General features: G+C 47.5%; 2 protein-coding genes and 1 long non-coding RNA gene across 16 annotated transcripts in view; 1 reads left to right on the forward strand and 2 right to left on the reverse strand.

The window, feature by feature from the left end:
* Positions 1 to 775, forward strand: part of LOC306842498 — a 907-nt gene extending 132 nt beyond the window's left edge. Inside the window, exons 1-2 of the long non-coding RNA XR_013781744.1 lie at positions 1 to 621; positions 656 to 775. The exon at positions 1 to 621 is cut by the window's left edge and continues 132 nt beyond it. This is a non-coding gene — a long non-coding RNA (uncharacterized lncRNA). The remainder of the gene's footprint in view (positions 622 to 655) is intronic.
* Positions 776 to 2,153: 1,378 nt separating this feature from the next.
* Positions 2,154 to 4,439, reverse strand: LOC306842496 (protein phosphatase 1 regulatory subunit 3C-B-like). The gene is made up of 3 exons (XM_079372802.1): positions 4,207 to 4,439; positions 3,151 to 3,581; positions 2,154 to 3,055 (listed from the first exon to the last, which is right to left on the reverse strand). The coding sequence occupies exons 1-3, from the start codon at positions 4,218 to 4,220 to the stop codon at positions 2,478 to 2,480; spliced, it is 1,023 nt and encodes a 340-aa protein (XP_079228928.1). The 5' UTR covers positions 4,221 to 4,439; the 3' UTR covers positions 2,154 to 2,477.
* A 1,103-nt stretch (positions 4,440 to 5,542) lies between these two features.
* syde1 (synapse defective Rho GTPase homolog 1) overlaps positions 5,543 to 12,500 on the reverse strand; it is a 12,403-nt gene continuing 5,445 nt past the window's right edge. The window contains exons 3-17 of one of the 14 annotated variants that reach the window (XM_079333624.1): positions 12,286 to 12,500; positions 11,856 to 12,197; positions 11,520 to 11,712; positions 11,271 to 11,434; positions 10,029 to 10,142; positions 9,854 to 9,942; positions 9,415 to 9,552; positions 9,088 to 9,214; positions 8,833 to 9,008; positions 8,487 to 8,751; positions 8,048 to 8,347; positions 6,286 to 7,672; positions 6,146 to 6,245; positions 6,062 to 6,103; positions 5,543 to 5,915 (exon numbers count right to left, since the gene is read on the reverse strand). The exon at positions 12,286 to 12,500 is cut by the window's right edge and continues 296 nt beyond it. In XM_079333624.1, coding sequence (XP_079189750.1) covers positions 7,485 to 7,672; positions 8,048 to 8,347; positions 8,487 to 8,751; positions 8,833 to 9,008; positions 9,088 to 9,214; positions 9,415 to 9,552; positions 9,854 to 9,942; positions 10,029 to 10,142; positions 11,271 to 11,434; positions 11,520 to 11,712; positions 11,856 to 12,197; positions 12,286 to 12,500 — 2,311 coding nt within the window. In that variant the 3' untranslated portion in view covers positions 5,543 to 5,915; positions 6,062 to 6,103; positions 6,146 to 6,245; positions 6,286 to 7,484. Of the gene's footprint in view, positions 5,957 to 6,061; positions 7,673 to 8,047; positions 8,348 to 8,486; positions 8,752 to 8,832; positions 9,009 to 9,087; positions 9,215 to 9,414; positions 9,553 to 9,853; positions 9,943 to 10,028; positions 10,143 to 11,270; positions 11,435 to 11,519; positions 11,713 to 11,855; positions 12,198 to 12,285 lie in introns of those variants that run through there. The other 13 variants (XM_079333634.1, XM_079333632.1, XM_079333623.1 and 10 more) reach the window with 13 other exon arrangements.

Genomic DNA, 12,500 nt, shown 5'->3' on the forward strand with positions numbered 1-12,500 from the left:
TGTTACATTGCACATTATACAGCCTTGCTACAGTACAGCTGCAAAAGCTAGCAGCAGATACAATGCCATTAGCCTTTACTGCTAGCTTAGCACGAGCTAACCCGTGGCTAGCTTAAATATCTTGTTCAGGTAATGCCTCGAAAAACACTTTTATTTCATCTACAACCAAACGGCTGCTTTCATCAGATATCGACCAAAACTTTAAAAAACAAAACAGAATCCCTTTAAACACTTTCAACAACCTTCAAACACACACACACGCACACACACGCACACACACACACACACACACACACACACACACACACACAGAGTGTAGCAGCAACAAGGTAAGAGCACTGGAAGGGTTTTTTAGGTTAGTAAAGGCTTTTAAACTGAAGGGCTACAGGAGCTGACAGGAAGTGCAGTGACACGTCTGAATTTTTAAAAATAAAGTGACATTTTAAAAAAATGCTGAATCAGCATGGAGGTTTTTAAGTTAACAACAAAGAATGAAAAAAAACACACCGACATGTGAAGTGAAACTATGAACACTACAAAACCACAGCATACACTTCCCACAATGCACTGCAGCAGTGACAACAGCATGAAAAAAAAAAAAAAAAGACAGCGTGTTGGGAGGTGGGTGCACTCAGTAAAGTGTGTCCACCTGAAGGCGGCGAGAGCCAACAACCTCCACTGGTGCTAAGAAACCTAAACAGCAAAGATGCTAACAGGAAGTGATGTAATGATTACACAACGAGTTTAACACATTTCAAACTGCATAGTATGTATAGCACATGGGTGACCTCTGCAGCAGTTACCATGACAACGCGGCTGCAGTAGGACACCGAATGGCGTCGCAACGTCCAGGAGTTACCGGTTACCACGGCAACGGAATGCTTCTGTTCTACCTCTAAACCTCAGTCACGTGCTAACGTCTCACGCTAAAAAAAAAAATAAAGTTGTGAAAATGTTCGACTCAAATGAAACTTTAATTTAAACGACCGAAACTTTAAAAGATGACTTTTCTTTCATACACGCACGCTGCACGCACGCACGCTGCACGCTGCACGCACGCTGCACGCACGCTGCACGCACGCACGCACACTGCACGCACGCACGCTGCACGCACGCTGCACGCACGCACGCTGCACGCACGCTGCACGCTGCACGCACGCACGCTGCACGCACGCTGCACGCACACGTTTGTGCAGCGTTCGTTTGACGCACAAAATACCAACGTCGCCAATCTTCACGCACAATTTAGAACCTTTTTTTGACACACAATTCCCAATATGTCCGTGTTTCACAGCGTTTGGCACAAAATACAAATAATCAACACGATTGTGAATTTAGACTGATCAATAAAAACATGTAATTATCAAGTATCGGGGGGTCTAGGACTTTTTTTTGTTGCTATGGTAACAAACAGGTACTGTAATGTTTGATGCTAATAGACTCATTAAATTTAAACTTGTGCTAAAGTGACGACCGTGACGCTAACAGGAAGAAGACAATCACAGAGGACCAATCAGCTCATTTCTCTTCAGGTAAACATTTTCAAAGACACGTGTCGGTTGGATTGTCGACGCGTCGCGGCAGACGATTGAATTGTTCGGGGCCGTTCACGCTACAAACCGTTTAAAGGTTTACAGGTGATGTTCCGACGTTGGTCGTGAGGTCGTTCGAACCGTAGCGGTCTCCGTTAAACCCTCACTAAAAGGTGCAACGCTCAAACGTCTGCTGCTCTCCCAATAACAGCAGACGCTAAAGGTCAAAGGTCATGGTGTAGTAAAGTGCAGGTTTATTTTTAGTTTCATACCGAGGCCACGTTTACACGACGTTTTGATAGTGTGCACGCCAGGCCAGTAGATGTCAGCGTGACTTTAAAAAATCACAACAGACTTAAGTCCACCTGACGGTCTTTTGGACCGGAAGTGAACTGAAACATTGTCGTTACCATGGAAACAGACTGTGGTTGAAACCTGAACCCAGAGTCCGCTAAAGGGTTTTGATTCTTTAGGGGTTTTTTTCTGTTCATTTTTTAAAACCCTGAAAATCTCGCTGATGTCTGGAAAGTTTCGAGCTGGTGTTTGAGAGTCCTCAGGTTCTGGATCCTGTTCAGTCCTGGATCCTTTGACCCAGGAGTTTCTTCGGATCAGGTTCACTCATGACGAGATAAACTGACGGTTTTTAAGAGAAACTAAACTCATCCCTTTATCACATTTTAAAGAATTCCCATGAGCCCACCCCAGGTATCCATCCGAGTCTGGGTCCAAATCCAGGACTTTGTAAGCCGGGTCCGACTCCTTGACAGCAGTGATGTGAGCTTAGAATCAGTTTGAGCCCAGTGTTGCATGCTGGGATATTGAGTCCTGACTTTGGTGCACAGTCTGAAGTGATGCAGATAAAGGATCTGAAGGATTCGTAAAGACACACCTGGAGAAACTCTAAAGGACAGAATATGTGTGGGGGCGGAGTCAGCCATGTCGGTCTCACCAGTAGGGGGAGCCGGTCTCACCACGGCCGCAGCTCTGCCACTCAGGAAAGATCCCCGCCGAGGTCCTCGGACTCCCAAACCGATCGAACTCCACCCCCTCCCTCTTCTCCGCGGCGTGGTCTCGCTGCATGTGCAGCCCAGCGACGCCGTCCTCGCGGTGGGCGGAGCTTCGGCTCGAGTCTGCCACGCTCAGCCTGTAGTTGTCGCCGTTGTTGTTGTCCCAGAAGGTGCGTTCGGGTGTCCGGTACTGAATACAGAACTCCACTCTATGCGAGGGCGCCAGGCGCTCAGGTACTCGGACGGAGAAGGAGAAGGTGTCGGTGTCAGGACAGCCGTACACGTTGTTCATGTACACGCCCGGAACGTCCTGGTACGACCGCCACGAGTCAAAGGTGATCCGGACTGACACGGACTTGTCAAAGCAGAGGTTGCGCACCTGAACCGTACCTGTGAGCAGGTGATCCTGGACCGAGCAGGTCTCCAGACACACCTGCTGAGCTTTGAGCCGGTTCCTCAGGTCCAGGTAGTCTTCAGCCGGCTGGGTGAACTCCAGAAGGAGGGCGGGGCCACGACCTGCAGCACGAGGAGCAGAGTGCACACCTGTGTGATTATTCAGCGTTTGTTGGACACTTGACTTTAATCTAAATGTGTCTTTTCCGTTCCCTCACCTTTGTTGTCTCCCAGGTGCAAGTCTGCTGTGGCGCCCTCTATCTCCGTCAGGCGGTACTGCAGCTCGGTGAGCAGGTCCTCCTCAAACTCGTTGAAGACGTGGACGGCGGTGAGAGCGAGGCCCAGAGAGTCTGCGAACACCACGCTCTTCTTCTTCCTCTTCTTCTTGTTCAGCCAGGTCGGGCAGCCGTCCTTCTCCGAGCCGACTGCGGCCGAGGACGCGGTCGCCGTGGTGACAATGTTGAGGTCGTCGCAGCGACTGGAGGTCAGGCAGGGTCGCAGCGGCTCACAGCGTCGCAGCAGGGCGTTGTCGTAGTTGCTGAGGAAGGTGTGCAGAGGAGGAGAGCTGGCCAGGCAGATCCTCATCGCCACGTCCACGGGCATGATGGGAGGCAGCCCACCAGGACGAGGGTTCAGGATGTGGAGGACCCTGAGAGAGAGAGAGAGAGAGAGAGAGAGAGAGAGAGAGAGAGAGAGAGAGAGAGAGAGAGACAGAGAGAGAGACGAGTCAAACAGGAAGTGACGAGTTTTCATGATCGATCGAGGTTTTATTTTACAGGCTGCAGAAACAGAAACTTTAATTAAATAATATAAATATTTCATAAATAAGAATAAAAGGTAGAGTCAGTAACTTGTTCCTACAAAATAAAACAAACACTTAGACTAAAGTAAAGCTGCTCTATTTTCCCTTCTGGGCCTCCGTACAGGTGTGCTGATTTTTCGGCTCTGCTTTGTTTTAGTCGATACGGAGCGCCCGAAGGTCCAAAAAGTAAAAAAAGAACCCGTAATTCCTGATGAATATCCGGTGTGTTAATGATGTGAATGTATTTGTTTGGTCAGACTGATTTGAGGTCAGTGAACTCAACCTGCTGAGACACCAAGTTAAAAACGTGCACGAGGATTTAAAAAAAACAAAAAAACAACAACACACAAAATAAAAACCAGGTGCGTGAAATCAACCTGTAAGAAGAATCACGCAGAAACACGAGCAACAGGCAGACAAACAGGCGGACAGGACCGGAAACAGCTGTGGCGCAGTTTCATGACTCTCTCACCTGGTGCAGTTCATCGAAAAGTTTCTCTGTCTTCAGGCACCTCACCGCGCACGAGACGCTTCAGCTCTTCTTCCGGTTCCTTATCTTTACTTTGAGTCCTTTCTTTGTTCTTTATTTATTTTTTAAACGTTTTTTTTAATTCAGGAAGAAGCGCTGCAGCCTGCGCGCGCGCTGAGACACGCCCCCGGTCAGAGACAGAGAAAGAGAGAGAGAGACCAAAATGAGCGAGAGAGCGAGCAGCCAATAAGCGCTCTGGAAGGTCAGCTGCTCACTCTCACAGCCAATCAGAATGAGGCCCAAAAAAAAGAAGAAAGAAGGGCAGCCCAGCTGTATACGTGTAAGATGGGCGGGGCCTGTCAGATAAAAGGGAGTTTATTCCCTGAGCTATGACTGACAGGTTCAGGATGAGCTGTGTATGAGTGTGCAGAATACAGAAAATTAAATATTTATTATTAAAAATAAAAATCTGAAAAAGAGCCCCTCTCTGTTTAAAAAAAAAAGTTCAGAGAAGACAGAAATTCTGTTTACAATCCAGGAAATCAAACCAGGAAGTCTATCCTTAAATCCAAAACAAATAAAAGTGCTGCCAAATATCTAAAATTAATTCGTTTAATCTGTTTAAAGTGAAATAAAACCAAAAACATCCGTTCGATCATCACACAGTTGTTAAAGACGCGGATGTTTGTTTTGTTTTTGTTTATTAGACCATAGGAATGACCTGCCAATCACAAGTAGCCCCGCCCTTCTCTCTCCCCATACTCTGGTCTCTTCAGGTCCAGGTTACTTCAGTTGAATCCAAGTAAATAAAGGGAGAGTCACATGAACTAAATAAACACAGACAACACATCAGAGAGAGGAAACACATGAGGAAATGTGAAACTGACAAGTGGACCAACTTTGTCATAGGTGTCTATAGAATCACACTGATTTCTACTGTTGCCCCCTGCTGGACATTTTAAAAGATTGCATGCTCACCTGTTGGTGACTGGACCAGGACACTTCCCGTCCCAACCATTTTGCAAAATAAAGGCTTTGTAATAATGCTTGGATGGCTCAGCAGCCCCAGAGAAGAGTATTTGGTGAATGTGACGCGGTCAGTCGGGATGTCCTGTCAGACAACACTGAGGGCGTTAACACCTGACCTCAGCAGGAGCAGCGAGGCCTTTTAAGGCTGCAGTGTGCAGAGAGGAACACTGTGAACCTTTCATGAACTTAGAATAACTCACTCTAAATAACTTGGAATAACTGTTTAATTCTTTTAACTTTGTGTAACCCTGCAGACTCTGTGTTAATTAAAACGTGGAAGGATTTAACTCAGTACAGAGTCATTCAGTAATAACAATAAAAATACTGTTTAATAGTTGGTCAGGTCAACGAGACATAAAGACATCAAACATGAAGTGTGCTTCATCACTTTGGTTACATCATCTGCATAGAAACATCGTCAATAAAATACACAAGTGCTTAATAAAGTTGTGCAAAACAAAATAATACTGTTGAAAAAAACACTGAGAACAAAGAATCAAAATATTTATAAAAAAGAAAACATCGTTAACACTGACTATGGCGTCTTTTCCATCTGAGGATCACAAACTCATCACAGAAACTCGGTACCGTAAAAATACTAAAAACCTGAACAGCTGCGGGGGGGGGGGGGGGGGACAGAGACCTGCGGGGGGTGACAGAGACCTGCAGGGGGCGACAAAGACCTGCGGAGGGTGACAGAGACCTGCAAGGGGGCAACAAAGACCTGCAGAGGGGGCGATAGAAACCTGCAGGGGGCGACAAAGACCTGCAGGGGGTTGACAATGACCTGCAGGGGGGTGATGGAGACCTGCAGGGGGGCGACAGAGACCTGCGGGGGGGGCGATAGAAACCTGCAGGGGGCGACAAAGACCTGCAGGGGGTTGACAATGACCTGCAGGGGGGTGATGGAGACCTGCAGGGGGGCAACAGAGACCTGCGGGGGGCGACAGAGACCTGCAGGGATGACAAAGACCTGCGGGGGGCGACAGAGACCTGCAGGGGGTGACAATGACCTGCAGGGGGGCGATAGAGACCTGCATGGGCTACAAAGACCTGCAGGGGGCGACAGAGGGCTGTAGGGGGCGACAGAGAGCTGTAGGGGGCGACAGAGGGCTGTAGGGGGCGACAGAGAGCTGTAGGGGGCGACAGAGAGCTGCAGGGGGCGACAGAGAGCTGTAGGGGGCGACATAGGGCTGTAGGGGGCGACAGAGGGCTACAGGTACCCCCAGGCATGATTTAACCCTTCGATATCCTGACCGATGAAGTCTTGTAAAGCCCTGTTTGCTCTGCAGACTGTTGTAACTAAAAAGAACCTGCAGGTGGCACCCTCTGCAGGTTGCTGTTGTATGTTAAGCCCCTCCCACTTTCCCTTCAGGGCGTCATGATAGTTGAGTAACAATGGAACTACAAACAGTTGAACTACAAGCTAAAGCTACATGCTAACGATGGTTAAACACCGATCTCTCAGCGACCAGAGTCAGAGGGTTTCATCCTGGAAGATTATTCTGAAAGTTTGAATCTAAGCTCACATCCTGCGTCGTTTCAACGTGGCCATCGTTACGTCAGAGCGTCATTTTACCAGACAAAAAGTCAGAGTTGGCTCTTTTTTTTTGTTTTGTTTGGCAACACCTGTCTTACTCTGATGGATATGTTTAAAGCTCTCTTCTAAAGAGTGATCCTTCACATTTCTGTCTGTTTTAACATGAACAAAAAAAAGAAGAGAAGTTAATAATGCTAAAACATGTTCCTGGGCTGACCTCGCAGGAGCTCCGAGGGTCGCCCGGAATAAGAAATAAATATGCTCTGTTGGAAAAAGGCAGCAGAGCGATGGCTTCTTCAGGTTTTTTTCTCTTTTTAACTAAAGGAGTCAAAAAGTGAAAGTATGACTTGAACAGTGCAAACAGCCAACCCTGATACCCAGAACAACGACAAAACAGTTCACTTCTGACCCCTCAGAGGACCCTGTCATCTGCACAACATCAGAATCATTATCACATAAAAAAACGTTCAGCAGAGCTTGTTCCTGTTCTCCTCCTTCATTTTGATCGGAGTTTCTCTTTGGATCAATAAATTAAATATGATTGGCTGGGACAGACCTATGGCTCGTCTCCATGATGAACATTACACCTGTCTGTGAGGCACTTTTAAATTTTGGTCACTTACACTCAGCGCTTCTCATATATCTGACATTAAAACCAGGAGTGACCATATATGGTCAACAGGGAGGAGCCAGAGAGCAGCGAGGGGAAACCCTACAGACAGATGTTGATGTGTTTGGCCAGCTCTCGATCCAGGTCGTGGATCAGAGTGTCGAAGTCCTTCAGGCTGAGTCGACAGTTAAACGGAGCGTCGAAATCCAGGAAGTCCTCTACGTATAGAGCGCCTCCAGCTCCTGATGACCACGCCTTCTTCTTCTCCTGCTCCTCCTCTTCACCGCTGCCTGAAGACAAAAAAAAAACAACAACATCAACAACATAACAAGGAGTTGTTCGAGTGACGGGATGATTCGGACAAGAGTCAGCATATTCTGATCTCAAACACGAGTCAGCACACGTTAAAGTCGGACCAGTCAGCAAATGTTTAACTGGGACGAGTCAGCATATTCTGATCCCAAACACGAGTCAGCAAATATTTAAGAGTGACGTCTGAGTTTACCTACAGTTCATATCGAGTTCATCCACAGGGATAAAATACTCTTCTCCAACACTCTTCTAGCTTTTATTGATCTTTCCTTATTTCAACTTAAACCCAATTCAACCAAAAGACAGAAATAGTTTCAGTTTTGAAGCTACAGATAAAAATGTCCTCAGTTTACCTCCGTCACTCTCGCTTCCTGCCACTTCATCGTAGTCAGCATCATGTCCGCTCAGAAGCTCCCGACCGCAGACGCTCCAGTCTCCAGCATACCGGTTTATCGGTGGTGGACTCTCCAGCCGGGCGAGGCCACCTCGACCCCGCCGTGACACCACCACTTCCTCCTCCGGGTTCTGAGGCAGATCCAATCGCAGCGCAGGATGCCGCAGCTGCTGCTGGCCCAGGGGATTATGGGTAAGAGAGGGTGAGGGAGGTGGGGAGGCGCCGATGTGTTCGTCATCTTGGACTCGATGCGTCGGCACTGATGAAAAAGGAAATTCAATTAACCATGACAGAACTGTTAAAACGTGAGGCTGTTACCATGGCAACACCAGTGTATCACAGTGGTCAGGACTCAGGAGGTGATGTGTAAGTCCCTGAGCTTGGACCACCTCTCTCACCTGGCCACAGCTGCAGCAGGTAGTGCAGAGCCTCGATGTGCCGTTTAAAGTCCACCGCGCTTGCTAGCTCCTCCACAGGTCCAGACCCCTTCGTTCCCCCTCTCCCTCCCTTCACTCCTCCTCCTACACCCGCACGCCAGGCCTCCTGGGTCGGGGTGAGGAGAACCGGTCCAAAACAGACTGCCAGGTTCTGGTGCGTCATCCTGTTGGATGAGCTGAAGGACGCCACCAGGCTGAGATGGTCCAACAGGAGGGACAGAGTGGCCTGGAGAGAGAGACAGGAAGTTAACAAATGTCACTTCTTGTTCATTAAAGAAGATTTGATACAATAAGCAGGAAGTGGTACCCTCTCTGGAGGCGGCAGGCAGGATAACAGCTCCACGGTGCTCTGGGACAGTTCATGCTCAGGTGTGTCAGGTAGGACAGGAGGGGGGCGGAGCATCATGGCCTCCCTCACAACCTGGTACAGGGTTCTGGTGATGAGCTGAGACGGGAGCTCCCGCAGGTAGTCCTTCAGAATCCCTGAGAACACACGGGAGGAAGAGTCAGAGAGAGTACGACTCAGCAAGTCTGCAAGTCAACATCAATCATTACAATCTACCTGTAATGACGTTGATGTCGGGGTAGAGGTCCTCGCTGAGACACACAGCTGAACTGTTCCTCTCAAACCAATCCCTGAGCTCCTTCTTCACCGCCGCAGAACCACACAGTCTGTATAGACCCACTACCTGAGAGACAGACAGACAGGTACACTAATAAGACTTCAAGACTTCAAATCCAAGTTCCTCTGATTATTCCAGAGAATGTCGCCTGTGTTCTTCTTCAGGTTTAATTCACATATGAATTCCAGAGAAGAAGAATCATCAGTTCTTCAGCTGTGTTCCTTTATCTGTTCTTAGTCTTTATAACTGGAGTATGAACCAGAAACCTTTAGTCCTCTGCGTTCAATCTCTGCCACCGTTTTCTGGATCAGCAGAGGGACCGGGGATGCAGATCCTTCTTTCTCCACCAGGTGGTGCAGTTCAACCCCAAACACATTAGCCGGCCCTGATGTGTCGCTGCTGGGCTGCAGAAAGAAAAAACACATCTGCTTTTAAATAATACATCAGTACTGTCCAAAAGCAATGGTTGTCTTTACTCATGATGTTGGTCATCTCAGTTAGTGGAGTTTGTTGATAATTAAAAGTTTGTTTTCTAGTGGAGAGATGAGTGTCGACTTTAATATAATGGGACAGCATGAAAAACAAAGAAGAAACAGTGTAAGTCATAGTTTTTGTAGTCCGACTGTTTCTGATCGTTGAAGTGTCCATTTGCTGTCCAGTCATTAGTTACAGCTTAGTTAGCTTAGTGTAATTAGCATAGCGTACCTGTGTGTCCCATTTCTCCTGTAGTGACAGTTTGACGTAAAGCAAACCTCGCGGCTCGAGCTTCACGCAGAGCTGCTGACATCGACTCCCTGAGACACAGAATACAACATCCCTCATTATCTAATCGATACACCAAACATGATGAATACATTTGCACGTACACTTCAGTACAAACCTTTAAAGAGTGGGGGGATGGAGACTCCGCCCAGACCACAGACCCTGTTCCTGCTGTGACCACCTGAGCTCTGATCTGTTCCTGATTTTGGAACTCCCTGTGTTTGAGGATTTACTGCAGAGAGAGAAAAACGTTAAAAATATTATGGCTGTAGCGCTCCACCTGGAGTTTACAAACAGTACCTGGAGTTTACTAACAGTACCTGGAGTTTACAAACAGTACCTGGAGTTTACAAACAGTACCTGGAGTTTACTAACAGAACCTGGAGTTTACAAACAGTACCTGGAGTTTACTAACAGTACCTGGAGTTTACTAACAGTACCTGGAGTTTACTAACAGTACCTGGAGTTTACTAACAGTACCTGGAATTTACTAACAGTACCTGGAGTTTACTAACAGTACTTGGAGTTTACAAACAGTACCTGGAATTTACTAACAGTACCTGGAGTTTACTAACAGTACCTGGAGTTTACTAACAGTACCTGGAATTTACTAACAGTACCTGGAGATTACTAACAGTACTTGGAGTTTACTAACAGTACCTGGAATTTACTAACAGTACCTGGAGTTTACTAACAGTACCTGGAGTTTACAAACAGTACCTGGAGTTTACTAACAGTACCTGGAGTTTACTAACAGTACCTGGAGTTTACTAACAGTACCTGGAGTTTACTAACAGTACTTGGAGTTTACTAACAGTACCTGGAGTTTACTAACAGTACCTGGAATTTACTAACAGTACCTGGAGTTTACTAACAGTACTTGGAGTTTACTAACAGTACCTGGAGATTACTAACAGTACCTGGAGTTTACTAACAGAACCTGGAGTTTACTAACAGTACCTGGAGTTTACTAACAGTACCTGGAGATTACTAACAGTACCTGGAGTTTACTAACAGAACCTGGAGTTTACTAACAGTACCTGGAGTTTACTAACAGTACCTGGAGATTACTAACAGTACCTGGAGTTTACTAACAGTACTTGGAGTTTACTAACAGTACCTGGAGATTACTAACAGTACCTGGAGATTACTAACAGTACCTGGAGTTTACTAACAGTACCTGGAGTTTACTAACAGTACCTGGAGATTACTAACAGTACCTGGAGATTACTAACAGTACCTGGAGTTTACTAACAGTACCTGGAGATTACTAACAGTACCTGGAGTTTACTTACAGTACCTGGAGATTACCAACAGTACCTGGAGTTTACTAACAGTACCTGGAGTTTATTATCATTACCTGGTGTTAACACCACGATTCGGAGCTGCCGGGCTCTCTCCAGCTCCAAGTTGAAGGCATGGTTTAAGGAGAGGGTGGGGCCTCGCATGGTCAAGAGGGCGGTCCTTGCTCTGGTCACCCCGTCGATCTGGATAGCGAGGAAGACATCCTTAGTGTCCTCACACCTGAGAGAAAGAGGAATCATAGTAAAGGTGCCATTTTCTGGGAAAAGACTCCATAGAACAGGAAATCCTTTAACAAAGGTGCCACCTGCTGGTTTTCATCTCCTCCAGCCCCAGAAGGTGGACCGTCAGTAACCCCGTCACTCGCTGGCTGCCTCGTGGAGGATCAGAGCCCACATACAGTCGGAATGAGCTGACGTCACAGGGTTCCTGCGTATGTGATGTGGGTGTGGTCTGTTGCCGTGGCAGCAGTTCTGGAGAGTCTCCATCGCTGAGATAACCTAAAAGGAAAATTGAATGTTTTAAAGTGTTAAATGTTACATTAGACTCCATATGAGGGGCTCACACTTTCCAATATTGGGTCGTTTATTGTTTAAATTGACCAAAACCTGATTGATCGAAACAGAAATAGCAGTCTAATCACCTCCTTTACTTGCTGACCGTCTCCTCGATGATCTGCGCAGGGGTCTGGCTGGAGGGGCGGAGCTATCCAGGTGATATCTGGTGATGACATTCTCATTGGACAGGGCTGACGATGATGCCGAAGTCTTACTGGTTGACTCGTCCCCGCCCCCTTTGTTGTCGTTTCCTTGGCGACTGGCGCGAGAGGAGGAGCGGAGGCTTAGTTTGCGGCGCAGCTCGGGAAGTTTCTTCATCTTCATTGAGAGTCTCCTCACGGTACCAGGAGATCTCAGCCTGTCAATCACGCTGCCGGACACGCCCCCTTTCTTTTGGGAGGCGGGGCTTGAGTCAGATGGAGGGCAGTCTGGCGGAGACAATAAAAGGTGAGTCGTTTATTTAAGAGAAGCTGAGTGCATCATGATTTTAGAATCAGGAAGTTCACTTCTTCTTACCTGAGTTTTCCGTCGTGATGTCATCGATGAGGTGGCTGACGCTTGGATTGGCGGCCTCTAGTGCACAATCACTCCCCCATCTCTCTGCTGACCCTGCCTTCACTCCTCCCAGCTCTGATTTGGATTCCCCTGACCTTTTTGTCACTCCTCCCTCCTCCCTTGGGCCCCGCCCCCTCCTCCTCCAGATGTCCTCCCCCCTGCATGCACCTCCTGCG

This window comes from Symphodus melops, assembly GCF_947650265.1.
Source record: "Symphodus melops genome assembly, chromosome: 21".
In the NCBI taxonomy this organism is placed as follows: Eukaryota; Metazoa; Chordata; class Actinopteri; order Labriformes; family Labridae; genus Symphodus; species Symphodus melops.